This window comes from Scyliorhinus torazame, chromosome 2 (assembly GCF_047496885.1).
Source record: "Scyliorhinus torazame isolate Kashiwa2021f chromosome 2, sScyTor2.1, whole genome shotgun sequence".
Lineage (NCBI taxonomy): Eukaryota > Metazoa > Chordata > Chondrichthyes > Carcharhiniformes > Scyliorhinidae > Scyliorhinus > Scyliorhinus torazame.
The window spans coordinates 138,999,014-139,021,612 of NC_092708.1; the positions used below are offsets into that span (position 1 = coordinate 138,999,014).

The window sequence follows — 22,599 nt, forward strand, 5'->3', positions numbered from 1 at the left end:
GTTACCCGTGCCACGTGCTAGTGAGACGAGGAATAGGGAGAGAGAGGTGTTGAACACATGACTACAGGGATGGTGCAGGAGGGAGGGATTCAGATTTCTGGATAATTGGGGCTCATTCTGGGGTCGGTGGGACCTCTACAAACGGGATGGTCTACGCCTGGACCAGAGGGGTACCAATATTCTGGGGGGGGAAATTTGCTAATGCTCTTCGAGAGGGTTTAAACTAGTTTAGCAGGGGCTTGGGAACCTGAATTGTAGCTCCAGTATACAGGAGGTTGAGAGTAGTGAGGTCATGAGTAAGGTTTCAAAGTTGCAGGAGTGTACCGGCAGGCAGGAAGGTGGTTTAAAGTGTGTCTTCTTCAATGCCAGGAGCATCCGGAATAAGGTGGGTGAACTTGCGGCATGGGGTGGTAACTGGGACTTCGATGTTGTGCCCATTTCTGAGACATGTATAGAGCAGGGACAGGAATGGTTGTTGCAGGTGCCGGGGTTTAGATATTGCAGTAAGCTCGGTGGCAGAAAGGACGTTTGATGAGGACTCGACCACTGAGGTAGTATGGGCTGAGGTTAGAAACAGGAAAGGAGAGGTCACCCTGTTGGGGGTGTTCTATTGGCCTCCGGAAAGTTCCAGAGATGTAGAGGAAAGGATTGCAAAGATGATTCTGGATAGGAGCGAAAACAACAGGGTAGTTGTTATGGGGGACTTTAACTTTCCAAATATTGACTGGAAACGCTATAGTTGGAGTACTTTAGATGGGTCCGTTTTTGTTCAATGTGTGCAGGAGGGTTTCCTGACACAGTATGTAGATAGGCCAACGAGAAGCGAGGCCATATTGGATTTTGTACTGGGTAATGAACCAGGACAGGTATTAGATTTGGAGGTAGGTGAGCACTTTGGTGATAGTGACCACAATTCGATTACGTTTACTTTAGTGATGGAAAGGGATAGGTGTATACCGCAGGGCAAGAGTTATATCTGGGGGAAAGGCAATTATGATGCGATGAGGCAAGACTTAGGATGCATAGGATGGAGAGGAAAACTGCAGGGGATGGGCACAATGGAAATGTGGAGCTTGTTCAAGGAACAGCTACTGCGTGTCCTTGATAAGTATGTACCTGTCAGGCAGGGAGGAAGTGGTCGAGCAAGGGAACCGTGGTTTACTAAAGCAGTCGAAACACTTGTCAAGAGGAAGAAGGAGGCTTATGGAAAGATGAGACATGAAGGTTAGTTAGGGCGCTCAATAGTTACAAGTTAACTAGGAAGGACCTAAAGAGAGAGCTAAGAAGAGCCAGGAGGGGACATGAGAAGTCTTAGGCAGGTAGGATCAAGGATAACCCTAAAGCTTCCTCTAGATATGTCAGGAATAAAAGAATGACGAGGGTAAGAGTAGGGACAGTCAAGGACAGTAGTGTGAAGTTGTGCGTGGAGTCCGAGGAGATAGGAGAGGTGCTAAATTAATATTTTGTCAGTATTCACTCAGGAAAAAGACAATGTTGTCGAGGAGAATACTGAGATTCAGGCTACTAGACTAGAAGGGCTTGAGGTTCTTAAGGAGGAGGAGTTAGCAATTCTGGAAAGTGTGAAAATAGGTAAGTCCCCTGGGCCGGATGGGATTTATCCTAGGATTCTCTGGGAAGTGAGAGAGGAGATTGCTGAGCCTTTGGATTTGATCTTTAAGTCATCTTTGTCTACAGGAATAGTGCCAGAAGACTGGAGGATAGCAAATGTTCTCCCCTTGTTCAAGAAGGGGAGTAGAGACAACCCCTGTAACTATAGACCAGTGAGCCTTACTTCTGTTGTGGGCAAAATCTTGGAAAGGTTAAAAGAGATAGGATGTACAATCATCTGGAAAAGAATAATTTGATTAGATAGTCAACACGGTTTTGTGAAGGGTAGGTCGTGCCTCAGAAACCTTATTGAGTTCTTTGAGAAGGTGACCAAACAGGTGGATGAGGGTAAAGCAGTTGATGTGGTGTATATGAATTTCAGTCAAGCGTTTGATGAGGTTCCCCACGGTAGGCTACTGCAGAAAATACAGAGGCATGGGATTCAGGGTGATTTAGCAATTGTCAGAATTGGCTAGCTGGAAGAAGACAAAGGGTGGTGGTTGATGGGAAATGTTCAGACTGGAGTCCAGTTACGAGTGTTGTACCACAAGGATCTGTTTTGGAACCACTGCGGTTTGTCATTTTTATAAATGACCTGGAGGAGGGTGTAGAAGGATGGGTGAGTAAATTTGCAGATGATATTAAAGTCGGTGGAGTTGTGGACAGTGCGGAGGGATGTTACAAGTTACAGAGGGACATAGATAAACTGCAGCTAAGAGGTGGCGAATGGAGTTTAATGCAGAAAAGTGTGAGGTGATTCATTTTGGAAGGAATAACAGGAAGACAGAGTACTGGGCTAATGGTAAGATTCTTGGCAGTGTGGATGAGCAGAGAGATCTAGGTGTCCATGTACATAGATCCCTGAACGTTGCCACCCAGGTTGAGAGGGTTGTTAAGAAGGTGTACGGTGTGTTAGCTTTTATTGGTAGAGGGATTGAGGTTTTGAGCCATGAGGTCATGTTGCAGCTGTACAAAACTCTGGTATGGCCACATTTGGAGTATTGCGTGCAATTCTGGTTGCTGCATTATAGGAAGAATGTGGAAGCACTGGAAAGGGTGCAGAGGAGATTTACCAGAATGTTGCCTGGTATGGAGGGAAGATCTTATGAGGAAAGGCTGAGGGACTTGAGGCTGTTTTCGTTAGAGAGAACGTTAAGAGGTGACGTAATTGAGGCATACAAGATGATCAGAGGATTGGATAGGGTGGACAGTGAGAGCCTTCTTCCTCGGATGATGTCTAGCACGAGGGGACATAGCTTTAAATTGAGGGGAGATAGATATAGGACAGATGTCAGAGGTAGGTTCTTTACTCAGAGAGTAGTAAGGGCGTGGAATGCCCTGCCTGCAACAGTAGTGGACTCGCCAACACTAAGGGCATTCAAATGGTCATTGGATAGACATATGGACGATAAGGGAATAGTGTAGATGGGCTTTAGAGTGGTTTCACAGGTCGGCGCAACATCGAGGGCCGAAGGGCCTGTACTGCGCTGTGATGTTCTATGTTCTATGAGGTGTTAAGATTCAAAACAGAGGTAAAAAAGCCAACATAAGTGTACTTTACCTGAATGCTCGCAGTATTCGGAATAAGATAAATGGGTTGATGGCGCAAATCATCGTGAATGACTATGATTTAGTGGCCATTACTGAAACATGGTTAAAGGATGGCCACGACTGGGAATTAAATATCTGAGGGTATCAAGCTATTCGGAAGGACAGAGTGGATGGTAAGGGAGGTGGTGTAGCTCTGTTATTTAAGTATGACATCCGGGCAATAGTAAGGGATGACATCGGTGCTATGGAGGATAAGGTTGAATCCATTTGGGTGGAAATCAGGAATAGTAAGGCAAAAAGTCACTGTTAGGAGTAGTCTATAGGCCACCAAATAGTAACATTATGGTGGGGCAGGCAATAAACAAAGAAATAACGGATGCATGTAGAAATGGTACAGCAGCTATCATGGGGGATTCTAATCTACATGTCGATTGGTTTAACCAGGTCGGTCAAGGCAGCCTTGAGGAGGAGTTTATAGAATGTATCTGCGATAGTTTCCTAGAACAGTATGTAATGGAACCTACGAGGGAACAAGCGGTCCTAGATCTGGTCCTGTGTAATGAGACAGGATTAATTCACAGTCTCATAGTTAGGGATCCTCTCGGAAGGAGCGATCACAATATGGTTGAATTTAAAATACAGATGGAGGGTGAGAACGTAAAATCAAACACTAGTGTTTTGTGCTTAAACAAAGGAGATTACAATGGGATGAGAGAAGAACTAGCTAAGGTAGTCTGGGAGCAAAGACTTTATGGTGAAACAGTTGAGGAACAATGGAGAACCTTCCAAGCGATTTTTCACAGTGCTCAGCAAAGGTTTATACCAACAAAAAGGAAGGACGGACGACAGAGGGAAAATCGACCGTGGATATCTAAGGAAATAAGGGAGAGTATCAAATTGAAGGAAAAAGCATACAAAGTGGCAAAGATTAGTGGGAGACGAGAGGACTGGGAAATCTTTAGGGGGCAACAGAAAGCTACTAAAAAAGCTATAAAGAAGAGTAAGATAGATTATGAGAGTAAACTTGCTCAGAACATAAAAACAGATAGTAAAAGTTTTGACAAATATATAAAACAAAAAAAGAGTGACTAAAATATTGGTCCTTTAGAGGATGAGAAGGGAGATTTAATAATGGGAGATGAGGAAATGGCTGAGCAACTGAACAGGTTTTTTGGGTCGGTCTTCACAGTGGAAGACACAAATAACATGCCAGTGACTGATGGAAATGAGGCTATGACAGGGGAGGACCTTGAGAGGATTGTTATCACTAAGGAGGTAGTGATGGGCAAGCTAATGGGGCTAAAGGTAGACAAGTCTCCTGGCCCTGATGGAATGCATCCCAGAGTGCTAAAAGAGATGGCTAGGGAAATTGCAAATGCACCAGTGATAATTTACCAAAATTCACTAGACTCTGGGGTGGTCCCAGCGAATTGGAAATTAGCAAACGTGACACCTATGTTTAAAAAAGGAGGTAGGCAGAAAGCAGGTAATTATAGGCCAGTGAGCTTAACTTCGGTAGTAGGGAAGATGCTGGAATCTATCATCAAGGAAGAAATAGCGAGGCATCTGGATGGAAATTGTCCCATTGGGCAGACGCAGCATGGGTTCATAAAGGGCAGGTCGTGCCTAACTAATTTAGTGGACGACATTGCCAGTGCGGTAGATAACGGCGAGCCAATGGATGTGGTATATCTGGATTTCCAGAAAGCCTTTGACAAGTTGCCACACAAAAGGTCTCTGCATAAGTTAAAGATGCATGGCATTAAGGGGAAAGTAGTAGCATGGATAGAGGATTGGTTAATTAATAGAAAGCAAAGAGTGGGGATTAATGGGTGTTTCTCTGGTTGGCAATCAGTAGCTAGTGGTGTCCCTCAGGGATCAGTGTTGGGCCCACAATTGTTCACAATTTACATAGATGATTTGGAGTTGGGGACCAACGGCAATGTGTCCCAAGCTTGCAGACGACAAGATGAGTGGTAGAGCAAAAAGTGCAGAGGATACTGGAAGTCTGCAGAGGGATTTGGATAGGCTAAGTGAATGGGCTAGGGTCTGGCAGATGGAATACAATGTTGACAAATGTAAGGTTATCCATTTTGGTAGGAAGAACAGCAAAAGGGATTATTATTTAAACGATAAAATATTAAAACATGCTGCTGTGCAGAGAGACCTGGATGTGCTAGTGCATGAGTCGCAAAAAGTTGCAACAGGTGATTAAGAAGGAAAATGGAATTTTGTCCTTCATTGCTATTGGGATGGAGTTTAAGACTAGGGAGGTTATGCTGCAATTGTATAAGGTGTTAGTGAGGCCACACCTGGAGTATTGTGTTCAGTTTTGGTCTTCTTACTTGAGAAAGGACGTACTGGCACTGGAGGGCGTGGAGAGGAGATTCACTAGGTTAATCCCAGAGCTGAAGGGGTTGGATTACGAGTAGAGGCTGAGTAGACTGGGACAGTACTCGTTGGAATTTAGAAGGATGAGGGGGGATCTTATTGAAACATATAAAATTATGAAGGGAATAGATAGGATAGATGCGGGCAGGTTGTTTCCACTGGTGGGTGAAAGCAGAACTAGGGGGCAAAGCCTCAAAATAAGGGGAAGTAGATTTAGGACTGAGTTTAGGAGGAACTTCTTCACCCAAAGGGTTGTGAATCTATGGAATTCCTTGCCAGTGAAGCAGTAGAGGCTCCTTGATTAAATGTTTTTAAGATAAAGATAGATCATTTTTTGAAGAATAAAAGGATTAAGGTTTATGGTGTTTGGGCCGGAAAGTGGAGCTGAGTCCACAAAAGATCAGCTATGATCTCATCGAATGGCGGAGCAGGCTCGAAGGGCCAGATGGCCTACTCCTGCTCCTAGTTCTTATGAAACCATCTTGAAGTTGATGGGGTTTGTTTTCTTTGGGGGGGGGGGGGGCGGGGGGGGGAGGTGTCATGTGAGAGTACCTTTAAGAAATGGGTGGTTATAAATGGGTGTGTATATAAATATCCGTAGTGAGAGTACCTTTAAGAAATGGGTGTTTACTACTGCAGTGATGTCAGAGTGTGGGTGGAGCTGGGCTGTCTGTCAGCTTTTTACTTTCGTTTTTGAGCAGGCTGCAGGGTGTGTTTTAGTTTCGTTTTCAGTGTTGGAGCTGAAGCCAGACCAAGCAGGTGTACTGCTGTTCTCTCTGCCATCAAAAAACTATCTCTTGATCATTTGGCGAATTCAGAATTATACATGTTCTCAGTAGTGAATATAAACCTGATGTGCTTCTGTTGAAACGTGTTTTAAGTCTTATGGATGTTAAAAGGAAAGCTTAACGGTTTACTTAGTATTGTATTCTTTGGGGGTTGTATTTGAATTAATGGTTGCTAAGATGTTCACTGTATGTTTTGAAAAGGTTAACTTGAGTTCATAGAATAAACATTGTTTTGCTTTTTAAAAATACTTTTCCATTTCTGCTGTACCACACCTGTAGAGTGGGCTGTGTGCTCCCCATACCACAATCTATTAAAAGTTGTGGGTCAGGAGAACTCCATGATGCACTTTGGGGTTCTCTAAACCCTGGTCCATAACATTAGACAGTTACATGGGCAGGGTGGGTATAGGGGGATATGGGCCAAATGCAGGCAAGTGGGAGTAGCTGTGTGATAGAAACTGGGTGGCATGGACAAGCTGGGCCAAAGGGCCTGTTTCCATGCTGTAAACATCTATGACTCTTTGACTATGACCTCACATTCGCGGACAACTTTCAACCCTTCACAATTCCTGTCTGATCTTCCCCCACTACCTCCGGATGGCAAGATTCCAATGTCAATGCCAAGACCTTGGCCAAATGTCTGAACCAAGAAACTGTACGGTATGATCCACACTCTGTGGAGTCCTTGTCCTTCTTCAAGAGGGAGATAGACGTCTGCCCCAGCATTTCCAGGAGACACCCCATGCCAATGAGTGATTCAACCTCCCAGTACCAATGGGGCCAGCTGATCCGCAAACTTTTTAGACATTTTTACCAGGAACCCATCCAGCCCCAGTGCTTACCCCATCTGCATCTTTTCCAAGGCCTTGCGGACCTCCTACAATCACATTGGCACCTCCAATTCTTCCCGCAGCTCCTCCCCTCCAAAGAAACTCCAATTCCTCCAGGAATTCCATATCCCCTGCTCATCCTCTGGTGGCTCAGACTTAAGAGTCCACCATAAAAGGACCAAAACATATAATTTACATTTTCCAGGTCAGAAACCAGCCCCCTCAGCTCCCCCCACCCCCAATCTCCCTGTAAGTCTCCTGCGGAGACGTAACTGATGATTGAACAGGCGACTCGCCTTCTCCCCATAATCTCTACCGCCCCCTTTAGGCGCCTCAGCTGGCGCACCACCCGACCCCGTGGATAGTAGGTCAAACTGCATTTGCAGTTTCTTCCTCCGTACCTGAAGCTCTGCCATTGGAACAGTACGCATGCTCCCTATCTACGTCCAGAATCTTGTCCACCACTTCCTGACATTCACTCATGGTCTCCCTATCCATGTGAGACTTGTACGAGATCCGATAAAAGCCGCACGTCCAGCCTCCAACCCATACGCTGCACCTCCCCACCTCCAACTTCAGGTCCACCAAATGAGACTTTACTTAACAGAAATCTGTTCTGGCTCCTAGTTTCCCTCGGTTTAGTTACCTCCAGACTTCTTGGGAACTTCTCTACATTTGTCTAGTTTACTTAATGCGATATAGACATTAGATTTTTGGCATCTGTTCTCTTAGTCATTATTCTGTAAAATGGCTTTTCTTCTAGCAAGGCTGAGAGACATGTTCCCGCTTTAGCCTTAACCAACTGCTTCTAGCAGAGCTGGGATAGCTCCCTTCTCACTACCGATCTCCAACTGCAATCAAATTAGCTAAACTAAACTTAAAACCTTCCCTACTTAAAAGCAACCACTACTGGTTTATTTGCTCGTCACGCCGTAGCCCTCTCTTGGCACAATAGAATCACAGCTGGAATTGAAACCAATCCCCACACATACAAACACCTTTGTCCAGCATGAATCTAACGAGAGGTTTTACCCTTCCAGGCACTGAAATATTACTTACTTAAAACTAAACCTTATTTCTAATGTCTACCAATAGAAATATAAGACCATAAGACATAGGAGCGGAAGTAAGGCCATTCGGCCCATCGAGTCCACTCCACCATTCAATCATGGCTGATTTCAACTCCATTTACCCGCTCTCTCTCCATATCCCTTAATTCCTCGAGAAATCAAGAATTTATCAACTTCTGTCTTAAAGACACTCAACGTCCCGGTCTCCACCGCCCTCTGTGGCAGTAAATTCCACAGACCCACCACTCTCTGGCTGAAGATATTTCTCCTCATCTCTGTTCTAAAGTGACTCCCTTTTATTCTAAGGCTGTGCCCCCGGGTCCTAGTCTCCCCTGCTAATGGAAACAACTTCCCTACGTCCACCCTATCCAAGCCATTCATTATCTTGTAAGTTTCTATTAGATCTCCCCTCAACCCCCTAAACTCCAATGAATATAATCCCAGGATCCTCAGACGTTCATCGTATGTTAGGCCTACCATTCCTGGGATCATCCATGTGAATCTCCGCTGGACCCGCTCCAGTGCCAGTATGTCCTTCCTGAGGTGTGGGGCCCAAAATTGCTCACAGTATTCAAAATGGGGCCTAACTAATGCTTTATAAAGCTTCAGAAGTACAAAGATAAATCCGTTAAAACTACCTTTGTTTTCCTAACAATCTCACTCTCCAACAGTGTCATCTTCTGAATGCTCGAGATAGTGATGATTCCCTGGTGTTGTGCAGCCAGAGCCTCATCTACGTGCCATGGCTAGCTCAGCTTTACAGACAGGCTGAGGAATATTGGAAAAACAATAGTGATCCGGAATTCCATAGATCGGAGAACAGACAAGGATTTTTGTGGCTGCAGATGGGAAGCCAGGTAATATGCTGCCTTCCAGTTGCCATGAACAGCTGCAGAACACTCGGTGGGAGTTCAGGCAGCCATCGCGGTCCATACCAGTACCTGCAAAAAGGGATGAGATCCTGCAGGTAGATTTTAGGGAGGTAGAAAAGAAACTAGCAAGCAGGACCTCAGATCGTACTCTTCAATTACTCCCAGCAATATGTGCAAGTGAGTAAATAAATACAATAGAGTAAATAAAGGTTTGGTTGGGGAGATGTTGTAGGAAGGAGGTTTTTTGGTTTATGCGCTGTTGGGACCAGTCTGGGGGTGATGGGATCTGTAACGGCTGGATGGGTGATATCTGAACAGAGTCAAGAGCAATTGCCTTGGCAAGTGATTTGCTAGTACTTTTGGGAAGGGTTGAAACTAACTTGGCAGAGGTGTGGAGCCAGGAGGTAATTTCAAATTCTGCGTATGAAACAAAGCTTAGAAATGTTGTGAATTGCGGCAAGATAAAGTCGCCATCGTCCTAGATGACCATCAGTTGCTTTTCCTCTTCGGGGCAAAAGCTGACTGGTGGTGGTTTAACCCAAGGATGACCACACCTCAGGCGAGGGGAAAGGTTGATAAGGTGGGCCTCCATGAATAATCTCAGCAGGTATGGAAATGAACCCGAGCTGCTGGCCACCCTCTGCATCACGAACCAGCTATCTAGCCAACTGCGCTAAATGGGCCTCCAAAAAGACGATTGCGTTAAATTTCAAGAGGACACATTTGAAATGGTGGAAGGACAGACAGGTGACAACTGAAATTTAATGCAAAGAGGTGTGAAGTGATTGACTTTGGTGGGAAGAACAAAGAGGTACAATTCGAAAGTGGGTGCAAATGCACAGGGGAGTGTATATGTGCTTAAAGTAATTGACGGTGGCAGGAGAAGTAGAAAAAACATTCAATAACGATTTTTTTTTTTAAATGAACGAGGACGAGTACAAAAACAAGGAAGTTACAATAAAACTGTATAAATTATTAGTTCAGCCTCAACTGAACAACGAGTCCAGTCTTGGACGCCACACTTCAGGAAGGATGTGAAGACATGAGAGTGTAAATTATTTTTTTAATGATAAATTTGGAGTATCCAATTCATTTTTTCCAATTAAGGGGCAATGTAGCGCGGCCAATCCACCTAGCCTGCACTCTTTGGATTGTGGGGGCGAAACCCACGCAAACAGGGGGAGAATGTGCAAACTCCACAGGGACAGTGACCCAGAGCCAGGATCGAACCTGGGACCTCGGCGCCGTGAGGCAGCAAGGCTAACCCACTGCGCCACCATGCTGCCCTGAGTATAACAATTATGAGAATGGTTCCAGGGCTAACGAACTTCAGCTAAGTCAATAAATTGGAGAAGCTGGGACAGTTCTTCTGAAAAGGAAAGATTAAGTCTAATAGAGGTGTTCAACTTTACAAATGGTCTGGTCTGGAGAGTATAGATAGGGAGTATCCCTGTTGGCAGAAGGATCTAGAAGCAAAATGTCGTGATATACATCACTGTAAATACACAACTGGTTAATGCAAATACACTAAGACTAAGTAAACACTAGAGGGAGCACCAGAGACATCATGACATGCAGACATACAGCTAATGAACACATAGAATAGGACATGACCAATGGGCAGTCAAGATACCCAGAGGTGACACTACCACAAGGGGGCAACCCATATAAAAGGACAGGGCACACATGCTCTTTCTCTTTCCACAGGTGGCATTCAGAGAGAATGACAGGGGCAGATCAGAAGCATCACACCCACCGCATGGCTTAGAGCAGAGTGGTTAGTTAGACTGAGTTACTATATCAAGATTAGCAGGAGAGTAGAACTCAAGTCGGAGAATTGTTAATTGTTGAATAAATGTGATTTATTGTTCAATAAATGGAGATAAACCTATCTCCAAGTCTGAACCTTCCTTTGTCAGAGCATACATCAAGGAAGCAGCTTATGCTACATGAAGAAGCATAACACAACATGGTACCAATAGTGCCCTGTTGAATCTCTATCGTTCAACTCAACATGTCCGTGACTACCAGCAACCACACCCAGGCAAGATGTTTGAGATTCCGGTTCCACAGCAGCTCAGGTACCACGGCAATCTCAGTGCCAACTGGCGTGCATTCAAACAGAGATTTGAGATCTACGTGGTAGAATCCGACCTAGATGGCATGGCGGATGCAGAGAAAATAAAGCTTCTGCTCACCATTGCGGGTGCAAGTACACTAGGTTAAATCACTGGCTTTTAAAGCAGACCAAGCAGACCAGCAGCACGGTTCAATTCCTGTACCAGCCTTCCTTAACAGGCGCCGGAATGTGGCGACTAGGGGCTTTTCACAGTAACTTCATTGAAGCCTACTTGTGACAATAAGCGATTTTCATTTCATCATACTCAAAAGAGCAAGACAAGAGAGACTTCCAGACAGTCCTGGACAAGTTTGAAGAATACTGCGAGGTGAACAGAACAGAAGAAATCGGTAAACCTGGCGCCAATAGTCACCACGAGGCAAAGGTAGGCCTGCAAATGCAGAAAACGTCAGTTTTGATTGGCAGCCATCTTGAGAAAGGAGCCGCACATGCGCAGTTCCCCAGAAGATGAGAACCGGCAAAACAGTGTTTTGTGCATGCACGAGAAGCCGCGCATGTGCAGTTGCGCAAAGTGCGCACAGAAAAGGAAGGTCCATTTGCACGAGAAGCCGCGCATGCGCATTTGCGCAAAGAGTGCACAGTAAAGGAAAAGCGATCTGCGTATGCGCAATCCATTCCTACGCTCTACATCACCAGCGTCATGACGTCAAAGGCCGCGGACCACACCCACTTAAAGGGAAAATGTCCCAAAATAGTGGAAAAGTTTTTTACCGCCGGAAAACACAATTCTTTCACCTGGAACGACAGCACAATGCCTGAACTTCGACCAGTAGCTGAAAGTAACCTCTGCAGAGCCCTGCAACAAGCAGTTAGCACCGCCCTAAGAGATGATTTAGTCCTTGAAGACTACGACTCAGACGTTGATTTCTTCTTTGGACATCACGAGTACAATGACAGCTCCGACACAGAAAGTGATGATATGGTCCTTGAAGACTACGACTCAGAAGATGATTTCATCATTGGACGTGGCGACCTCAGTACCAGATCCGAACCGCAACGGGATGTGTTGTACAGTGAAGAATCCGACACAGACATGGACGAGTTCTTCGGATTTGAGGATCCTCAGCCCAGCACAGGCGACATTCTAATCCAGAAGTACAGGATTCTGCTGCCGCCTGACGCCAAGAGACAGAGAGAGGTCCAAGCCCACAGAGAGCAGCCTGATGCCAAACCAGTGGTCCACGCACCACGAACAGTGCTCCACGCACCACAAAGAGTCCCCAACTCCACACAGAGAGTGGTCCACGCACCACGAGGCGTCCCCGACTCCACACAGAAAGATGGCAGCACGATAGCCTTGTGGATAGCACAATTGCTTCACAGCTCCAGGGTCCCAGGTTCGATTCCAGCTTGGGTCACTGTCTGTGCGGAGTCTGCACATCCTCCCCGTGTGTGCGTGGGTTTCCTCCGGGTGCTCCGGTTTCCTCCCACAGTCCAAAGATGTGCAGGTTAGGTGGATTGGCCATGATAAATTGCCCTTAGTGTTGGATGGGGTTGCTGGGTTATGGGGATAGGGTGGCAGTGTTGACCTTGGGTAGGGTGCTCTTTCCAAGAGCCGGTGCAGACTCGATGGGCCGAATGGCCTCCTTCTGCACTGTAAATTCTATGAATGGTCTATCTATGAATGTGACAGACTCCACAGCGAGAACACTGCATGACTCAACACAGGGAACGATGCCAGACTCCACAGAGAGAGCGGTACAAGCCTCCAGAGCGAGCTCGTAGACAGACTCCACGATGGAAGCAATGCAAGACTCCAGAGCACAGTCCTTGCATGAACAAGACCATGAAGGTCTAGCAACCTTATCTGAGCAACCAGCAGCAGACGATGCAAGTCTGCCACGCTCAAGTGCACAGCAAGACGACTATGACAGTCTACCACGCTCACGTGAATAACAAAAAGACTATGACAGTCTACCCGGATTATTTGAGCCACCAGAAGAAGACTCTGACAGTCTACCCAGCTCATCTAACTGACACAAAGACACTGAAGGTCTACCCACTGTATGTGCGACGAGTGACAATGGCTTCACAATTCCCAGCGAGACTGACAGACCTCAGCTAGTATGTACAGAGGCACTCGACAATCCAAGTGCGGCTACTAGTGACTCCAGTGACACCACGTTAATTCAAACCTCATCCACTCGAGCCTCTCCATAAGAAAATGCATTCCTCAACGTTTTGACTCTGGACAGGGAGCATCAAGACACCTCAGATGATTCAAGTGACACCTCAGATGATTCAAGTGATCCTGAAATAACTCCGGACGGGGAATGTCAAGAAACTAAAGCTGATTCAAGTGAACCAGAAAGGACCCCAGACGGGGAGCATCAACAAGCCAAAGATGATTCTAGTGAACGGGATATGACTCCAGACGGGGAGCGCCGAGGAATCAGAGACGGCACACTCAATGAAACAGCAGCTGCCACAAAGGACACTGACACAAGTAACTTTGTGAAGGACTTGAATTCTCCACTTGGTGTGGTCATTGAGCGCAACAAACACAACAACAAAACCTACGAAAACAACAAAAACAACAAGAAGCATAGCAAAGGCATCAAAGTCACCAAACAACAAGCACGACAAAAACAACAACACTGAAACAACGACTGGTACGACATGGTACAACTCTGCAAATGCAGGCCAATGTAACAGCACAGCTCCTAACACTGGCAAGAGTACAACCATACCATGGCATGACAGCAAATCTCACCAATTCAAGGCAGATGTGTTTGCTCCACGACAAACAAGCAAACCAGCTTTCAAGGCAGCTGACATACTGCATCGATATCGCAATCACAAGAAACAGTCCAGGCCGGCTGACACAGATTACATATTGCATCGCTACCACAAGCATCGAAAAAAAAGAGTCCAAATCAGACAACAAAGTGATTTGACCATTTGCACACCTTCTGATGACTTCTTGGTTCTTTAAGCACAGAGACACTGACGGCGTTCACAAAGCAATGACAACATCAACATCACTGCTTCAACAATGAAACGAGAAAGCCACTCGACCATATAAATTCATGAACTTTGGACTCGTAAATATTATTTGGTTATTGTGTAATCATCACTGTCATCATGATTTGTACATGTCATCACTTATCTACCTATTTTGTTCAATTTTCTTTAACACTGTACAGAAAATATGTAACACGAAAAAAGGGGGGATGTGGTGATATGCATCACTGTAAATACACAAGGGGTTACTGCAAATACACGAAGACTAAGTAAAAACTAGAGGGAGCACCAAAGACATCATGACATGCAGACATACAGCTAATGAACACATAGAATAGGACATGACCAATGGGCAGTCAAGATACCCAGAGGTGAAACTACCACAAGGGGGCAACCCATATAAAAGGGCAGGGCACACATATGCGCTTTCTCTTTCCACAGGCGACACTCAGAGAGAATGACAGGGGGAGATCAGAAGCATCACACCCACCGCATGGCTTAGAGCAGACTGGTTAGTTAGAATGAAAATTAAATGAAATTAAAATTGCTTACTGTCACAAGTAGGCTTCAATGAAGTTACTGTGAAAAACCCCTAGTCGCCACATTCCGGCGCCTGTTCGGGGAGGCTGTTACGGGACTGAGTTACTACAGCAAGATTAGCAGGAGAGTCAAACTCAAGTAGGAGAATTGTTAACTGTTCAATAAATGTGTTAAACCTATCTCCAAGTCTGAACCTTCCTTTGTCAGAGTATACATCAAGGAAGCAGCTTATGCTACATGAAGAAGCATAACACAACATAAAATACACGGATTTAAGCTGAGTGACAAAAAAAGCAACAACGTCGTGAGGAAAAACTTTTTTAGACGTGGATCTGAAGTTAGGATCTGGAATACACTACCTGAAGGGTAGGTGGAAGCAGTCGCCAAAGGGGCCTTACATAAATCGAACATGAACTGTGATGGTTTGTGATTTCATTGCATGTATTGTGTTTTGCGAATAAATCAGTTTATATGATTGGTTGTACCACAGATGGAATTTATAAATCCTTGTTTAAATCATTTACTCACTAAAAAGGTGACAGTAAATGTATCATTTCTTAGAGCTAATAGTGCATCATTCTAATAATTCTCCATTGCTGCATTTTTAGCAGTCACCTCATTGTGCATGCAAATATAGAAAAACAGTAGACAGAAAAAGACCAGCTGGTCCATTGAGCCTGCTCCAATCAATTACATAACATTTAAGTATCACGGCCCACAATACTCAAGGGGCTGCACCTATCCATTAACAGACAGGAATTCTTCTGAGAGAGGAAAAAAATCTACTTAAAAATTTGGACTGCAAAACAGTTCAAATCACTTAATTTGCCATGAAATATCATGGGCTTCACAGATGCTTAAACAGATGGAATATTTCAAGAGAAACTTCAAGTTCCTAAAAATACATTAATAGGTACGAATGAATTTCTCCCAGTTAGTCAAATTATATTTTTTGTTCAACTGTAACAGATAGTTCATATCAATAATAATGGTTTCTAATTCAGGAGAGGGAAATGGAAAAGAAGCAATAAGATTTTCCCGACAAACATTTTATTAGTTCTACAGCTTTCACCTGAGCACATATTAATGTTTCAACGTTGCCAATGAGTAAGATCACTCTGTTCTTACCTGCAGCCTGAACCAGTCCAGTCTCATTCCTCGGAAATCAAATACTTCTCCATCTTCAACTACATTGTGCAAAAAGAATGTTTTGACTTGAACAAGAAAAATTGCATTTAATTATGAAGTTTAAACTTATTTTACATTTACTCAAAGCAGACAAAATATTTAAGTATGTTAGGAATCAAAAGGAATGATCGGTTCACCTTGCTTGACGCTCAAGGAAGTCATAGTGTTCACAAAGGAAGACATAATGATGGATTCATCTTCTGGACACACGGAAAGATTCTAGAGAAAAAGATTGCATGAAACTATTCAGTATTGCTAAAACATAACTATTTACTTCAAGGTAGAAGTGAAGGTAATTGCATACAACAGGTTTGTCCAACTGGCAGCCTGTGGGCCGCACTGTGGCCTGAGAAGATCCTTTATGTCACTGTCAGCGAGTATGGACCCCAGTAAGTGTGTGTGCATGTGTGAAGGTGGGTGAGTGAGCAACCTGAACCTGGAAGTGAGATGGACACCCAAACACGCACACTGACCCACTCACACTCTGGTAACACACTGATCCACTCACACTGTGGTAATTTTTATTGAGTACTCTTTTCCAATTTAGCAATTCACATGCTATGACATTACTTTTGTTCAGCAATTGTTTCTTAATCTCTCAATCTTTTGCTGAATTTCAGTTTATTTTTCTGAAATTTACTCATCGGCCCCTGGAGTGAGAATAAAGTGGAAATGTGATCTCCAGAGTGAACAGGTTGGACAAGCCTGGTATACAAGATTAACTTATTTAAAAGAAACTCTTACTTCATTCAAATCGGTTGGATGCTACCACTTAAGCGTGATATGGTAAATAGCCAAGGAAAACAGCATTTTGTTTTTCACATGTGACATCGGCCTGCATGTGGGACTCATGCTCCACTGTAAACCTTCTGGATTGGATTGGATTTTATTTATTGTCACGTGTACCGAGATACAGTGAGAAGTATTTTCTGCGAGCAGCTCAACGGATCATTAAATACATGAAAATAAAATAAAATACATAATAGGGCAACATACGGTACACAATGTAACTACATAACACCGGCATCGGGTGAAGCATACAGGGGTGTAGGGTTAATAAGGTCAGTCTATTAGAGGGTCGGTTAGGAGTCTGGTAACAATGAGGAAGAAGCTGTTTTTGACTCTATTTGTACGTGTTCTCAGACTTTTGTATCTCCTGCCCGATGAAAGAAGTTGGAAGAGTGAGTAAGCCGGGTGGGAGGGGTCTTTGATTATGCTGCCCGCTTTCCCCAGGCAGCGGGAGGTGTACATGGAGTCAATGGATGGGAGGCAGGTGTGTGTGATGGACTGGGCTGCGTTCACGACTCTCTGAAGTTTCTTGCGGTCTTGGGCCGAGCAGTTGCCATACCAGGCTGTGATGTAGCCAGATAGGATGCTTTCTATGGTGCATGTTTTCTATGGTGCATCTGCAAAAGTTGGTAAGAGTTAATGTGGACATGCTGAATTTCCTTAGTTTCCTGAGGAAGTATAGGCACTGTTGTGCTTTCTTGGTGGTAGCATCAACGTACACATTGGGGATGTGTACCTCTAGGAATTTGAAACTGCTAACCATCTCCACCTTGGCCCCGTTGATGCTGACAGGGGAGTGTACAGAGATCTATCAGAGATTTCAAAAATCTGAACTACCAGAAGGCAGCCACACAAAATGTCTATGACTTTTGTGATCTAAATTAATGATTAGAAAATCATAAGCAGTTTCAACTGAAATTTTGGTGTGCTCTTCAAGCAGGCGTGTTGAAAGTGAGGACTTCTACAAAATTATTTATTTTTAATGGAAGCATTTTTGCACAGTGTTAAGTTAAAATGTTGAAGTATAATGGTGGTAATAATCTTACTACAACATCTTGTAAAGTAAAATACTTTTCACCTAAGTGATCGCAGAAGTTGTAACACCTGCCCCTTTACCTCTTCCATGCTTAACATCCCAGGCCCAAAACACTCATTCCAGGTTAAGCAGCGTTTCATTTGCATCTCTTCCAATTTGGTCTATTGCATTCACTGCTCCCAATGTGGTCTCCTCTATATGAGAGACCAAACGCAGTCCGGGTGATCACTTTGCCAAGCACCTTCGGTCTGTGCACATTCAGGACCCTGACCTTCCCGTTGCTTGCCAGTTTAACATAAGGCCCTGCTCCCATGCCCACATGTCTGTCCTTGGCTTGCTGCAATGTTCCAGTGAAGCTCAACGCAAACTGGAGGAACAACATCTCATCTTCCAGTTCGGTCTCAACATCAAATTCAACAACTTCAGATGATTAACTCTCCCTTCACTTTGACCCATTTGTTTTTATCCCATTGCATTTTAACTGTCTTTTACCATTTCTTTCTTTCTCGTCTTTCTTTATCTATATTTAACCCCCCCCCCCCCCACACCTTATACCCCTTTCCTTACCTTTTCTCCCCTTTGCTTCCCCTTCCCCTCCCCCCACATCTTCAGTTTACCCTCTGATGTTAGTTTCTCTGCTGTTTGGCCTTTCACACATTTTGTTCTCTCTGGGGTCTGCAATTAGCACTCTTTCCCTTGGTTTCTGTGGCTATTAGCACCATGTTCCCTTTGTTTCTGTGGCTATGATTCATCTTTCATTCTCTCACTCCACAGTATAAATATTTCCCACTTTCTGTCTTTTAGCTTTGACAAAGGGTCATCTGAACTCGAAACGTTAGCTCTTTTCTCTCCCTACTGATGCGGCCAGACCTGCTGAGATTTTCCAGCATTTTCTCTAGTTTCAGATTCCAGCACCCGCAATAATTTGCTTTTATTGATAAGTATCTTTCATACACACAGCCCAAGCTTGATGAAATTGTGGGATACTACATGCTAAACATGCACATTAAAATGTAATCTTGACACATCAGATCTTACCTCTTACTATAGAGTCATAAAGCATTGGGACCTGAACCATGATGCTAATCTGTTTTGACTTGAAATTAATAGCTTTCCACAAATCTAACTAAAATATACCACAGCACGTCTTAGGGGATGGATGAATGGGGGTGAAGGATGCAAAGCACAAGATGATGATCCACTAGGCATGTAATTTATCTTTAACATTGTGCATTTTCCTTTGGGATATATTACAGTGAAATAAAATTACAAGTGAAAAAAGACAGTTGCAGACCAAGCAGAATCCCGGTTCCAGTCACAATGCCAAGACAATTGTTACATGTTACAGTTAAATATAGATAATATGTGAATAGTAAATGTGCAAGAATTGCTCAGTATAATAGTCTTGCATACGGTGCCAACTGGGACATGATTGACAGTTGTCAGTAAAACGACGATGGAACCTATGGAAAGTTAATTATCTTTCTCATGGGACTGCTTTTGTGCAAGATGATAAAAGTACACTATAATTTTGCTGACTGCTACATAAGCACTGGAGTGCACTGGATCATAGCACAATAAAAAAAAGAGCAACCTGCTCTGCACAAGAGACATAACTTGGGGCTCCACAAAACAATCACACAAATGCAGTGGGAAATAATGGGTAGAATGAAGTGTCATTTTCTGTGTGATAATCGGTGAGATCTCCATGACGCAATCCGGACAGACATTTAAAATAGTTTTTTCTCCTATGTGAAACATGCTGCGCCCGAGGCTCAAAGCATTTGATTTGTTGGTCCCGGGGCCAATCCGAGTTCTTTAATGAAGGGGACGTTGCATTTAAACAGTTTCAGAGCACTTTCTCTCATTCAAGCCAGGATGGCAGCAAGGAAACCAGCTCCTCATTCAAAGGGACCCTCACCAGTATTCTAGATACCCTGGAGGAGAGATGGGCTACAAGATGCCGTGGAGGAGAAGTGGGCTACAATATACCTTCAGGCTGGCAGGAGGCACGCGAGCAAGGTGACAACTCCTGCCTGGGAGACGGTCGCAGCACTGATCAGTGCCAGCAGCCTGACCAAGAGAACCGGTGTGCAATGCAGAAAATAGATGAATTACCTACTCTGATCAGCCAGGGTAAGTGCTGCCTGTTTGCTCTTGCACACCACCCTTCTATCACTCCTGGAATTGTCATCTGAATCTCACATGCTGCCACCTCAGGGCCCCAGCACCTAACTTCCCACAAACTTCCTCAAACCCCTGGCTCTCCTCTTCAGAACTCCTACCTGCTTATATGCAGTGCCGCACGTGCCAGGTGTAATCGACAGCTGCGCGCCAGGCAGCCAGATCACATTATTGCTATTTGTTTTCTGACAGAACCTTGCCCACCAGTGTCGCAACTGAGAGAAGGGCGGTGGAATGCCTGAAATGAGGATCATGACTCCGTATGAGGAGAGAACCATGGAACCCACAGAGGAGCAGGTGTGGGTCAGCGCGGAGAGCGAGGTGGACGTGAGAGAGCAAAATGAGGAGCCACTGCACCTTCTCCAGATGACCAGTATTAATGGAGCGCTGCGTCATCCAAACTCTTGACCCGGCCAAGTACTAATACCATGTCCCTTGCAGGAACATCATCCGAAGAACCAGCCCCATCCACCAGCATGTCCCACCACCCACCCTTGACACCACCTCAGGAGATTTTAGAGGACACAGATGAAGCGTCACAGCTATCGCCTGGACCATCCACCGTTGCAGAGAAATACACATCGTCGTTTTACTGTCAGTCATGTCCCAGTTTGCATCATGTGCAGCAGGCTTCTGGGTCATTATCTGATGAACACCACACTGCTTCTGATGCACAGCAGGTGGAGGCAGGAACGTCCCAGGGATTGGACAGTTAGAGGCCTGATGGATCTCAGGACTTAGCTATGCTCCTGTACCTCTGGGCATGTTCATCCCCCAGCTGCTGGAGTTGCAAAGGCAAATCCATGAATACCAGGAGGGATTGTCAGTGACATTCCTACGACTACAAAGCCAAATGGAGGAGTTTGAAAGCCTTCTGACGCAGGAGATGATGCCAGCGATACATGGCAACCAGGCCAACACTGCAAGAGTGACATCCACAGTGGAAAGCCTGGGGCTCGAGGTCAGGTCCAAGCGGAAGAACTCCAAGGTATGACTCAGTTCCCGAGGACCATGGCTGGGGCCTTCAACTGTATGGTTCAAAGATTGGCAGGGCTCCAGGACCAGCAGTGCCAGATGACACTGAGGTTTCAGGAGCTCACGCAAACTGCCCCTCTGTCCCATGGAGTAGCCCAGGGACCCTTGAGCATCCAGAGGGAGGGGGATCCGCTGGAGCACATCCCGGTACAGAAGTCATGGAATTTTAGGGGCACAGCGCCAGCACGGATGAAGTTAGGCAGTAGTAGTTGGCATTAGTAGTAGTAATCTGCACGTTACCGAATTAAATATTCTTGTTCTTCACCACCTTAAAGCGTCACATTGTTTAACCCTCCTCCCAATGCCATAGTGCTTCTCCCCATCGTAACATAGTTGTTCTCACTGGCCCTCCATGCCAGATGGTTAGGCTCATGTGTTGCAAATGTTTCATTCGCAGTGATAGGACACGGACATGATTTAGTGAACCTAGACCCTCGCCCCTAATCCCACCCCCATCTAGAGCAAAGGGACAAAGGAATGTAGGGGATGACCTCACTCAGGCATGAGGCAACAGACAGTCAGGAGTCAGACATAAGCAATAGCTGAGGAGCATCACAGACCATCCCTCACTTCGAGTCATCACCCTCCTGCAATGACTGGGCAGCAGGCACTCAAGTCTGCCCTGCTCCAGGACCCTGAAACAAGATCTCTGCAACCATTATCCCCTGGTCACAGAGGGGTCACGAAGCCCAGTGGGTGGGGAGAGGAGAGGAGGGGGGGGGGGGGCTGTCGAACAACAAGCTGGTCCTAAGCCATAAAGTGGGAGGAGAGGGTGTTCCTGGCTCTCCTACCCATCCATGTGTACAGGTGGGAAGGCAGTGGCATAGCGATATTTTAGCTGGACTAGTAATCCAGAGACCTAGGGTAATGCTCTGAGGACCAGTGTTCAAATCCCGCCATGGCAGGTGGTGCAATTTGAATTAAATACAAAATGGCCATGAAACCATTGTCAATTGTCCTAAAAATCCATCTCAGAGAATTTACAGTGCAGAAGGAGCCCATCGTGGGCTCCATCACAAGCTGTTCCAAAAAGCCCTCCTGTAAACATTCAATGAATTCCCTTTCCTTGGGTCCACTGGCAGCATTATTTATCCAGTCCACCTGCATATTGAAGTCCCCCATAGATTATCATAGAATTTACAGTGCAGAAGGAGGCCATTCAGCCCATCGAGTGCACCGGCTCTTGGAAAGAGCACCCTACCCAAAGTCAACACCTCCACCCTATCCCCATAACCCAGTAACCCCACCCAACACTAAGGGCAATTTTGGACACTAAGGGCAATTTAGCATGGCTATCCACCTAACCTGCACATCTTTGGACTGTGGGAGGAAACCGGAGCACCCGGAGGAAACCCACGCACACACGGGGAGGATGTGCAGACTCCGCACAGACAGTGACCCAAGCCGGAATCGAACCTGGGACCCTGGAGCTGTGAAGCAATTGTGCTATCCACAATGCTACCGTGCTGCCCATAATAATAATCGCTTATTGTCACAAACAGGCTTCAATGAAGTTACTGTGAAAAGCCCCTAGTCGCCACATTCCGGCGTCTGTTCAGAGAGGCTGGTACGGGAATTGAACCCGCGCGCGCTGCTGGCCTTGTTCTGCATTA

The 22,599-nt window shown here is 45.3% G+C and overlaps 1 protein-coding gene across 9 annotated transcripts in view; it reads right to left on the bottom strand.

Moving 5' to 3' along the window:
• nckap1 (NCK-associated protein 1) overlaps positions 1 to 22,599 on the bottom strand; it is a 351,428-nt gene that overhangs the window by 135,118 nt on the left and 193,711 nt on the right. For all 9 annotated transcript variants that reach the window (XM_072477663.1, XM_072477668.1, XM_072477677.1 and 6 more), the window contains 2 exons: positions 16,080 to 16,161; positions 15,883 to 15,941 (listed from right to left, as the gene is read on the bottom strand). In XM_072477663.1, the coding sequence (XP_072333764.1) occupies positions 15,883 to 15,941; positions 16,080 to 16,161 (141 nt within the window). The remainder of the gene's footprint in view (positions 1 to 15,882; positions 15,942 to 16,079; positions 16,162 to 22,599) is intronic.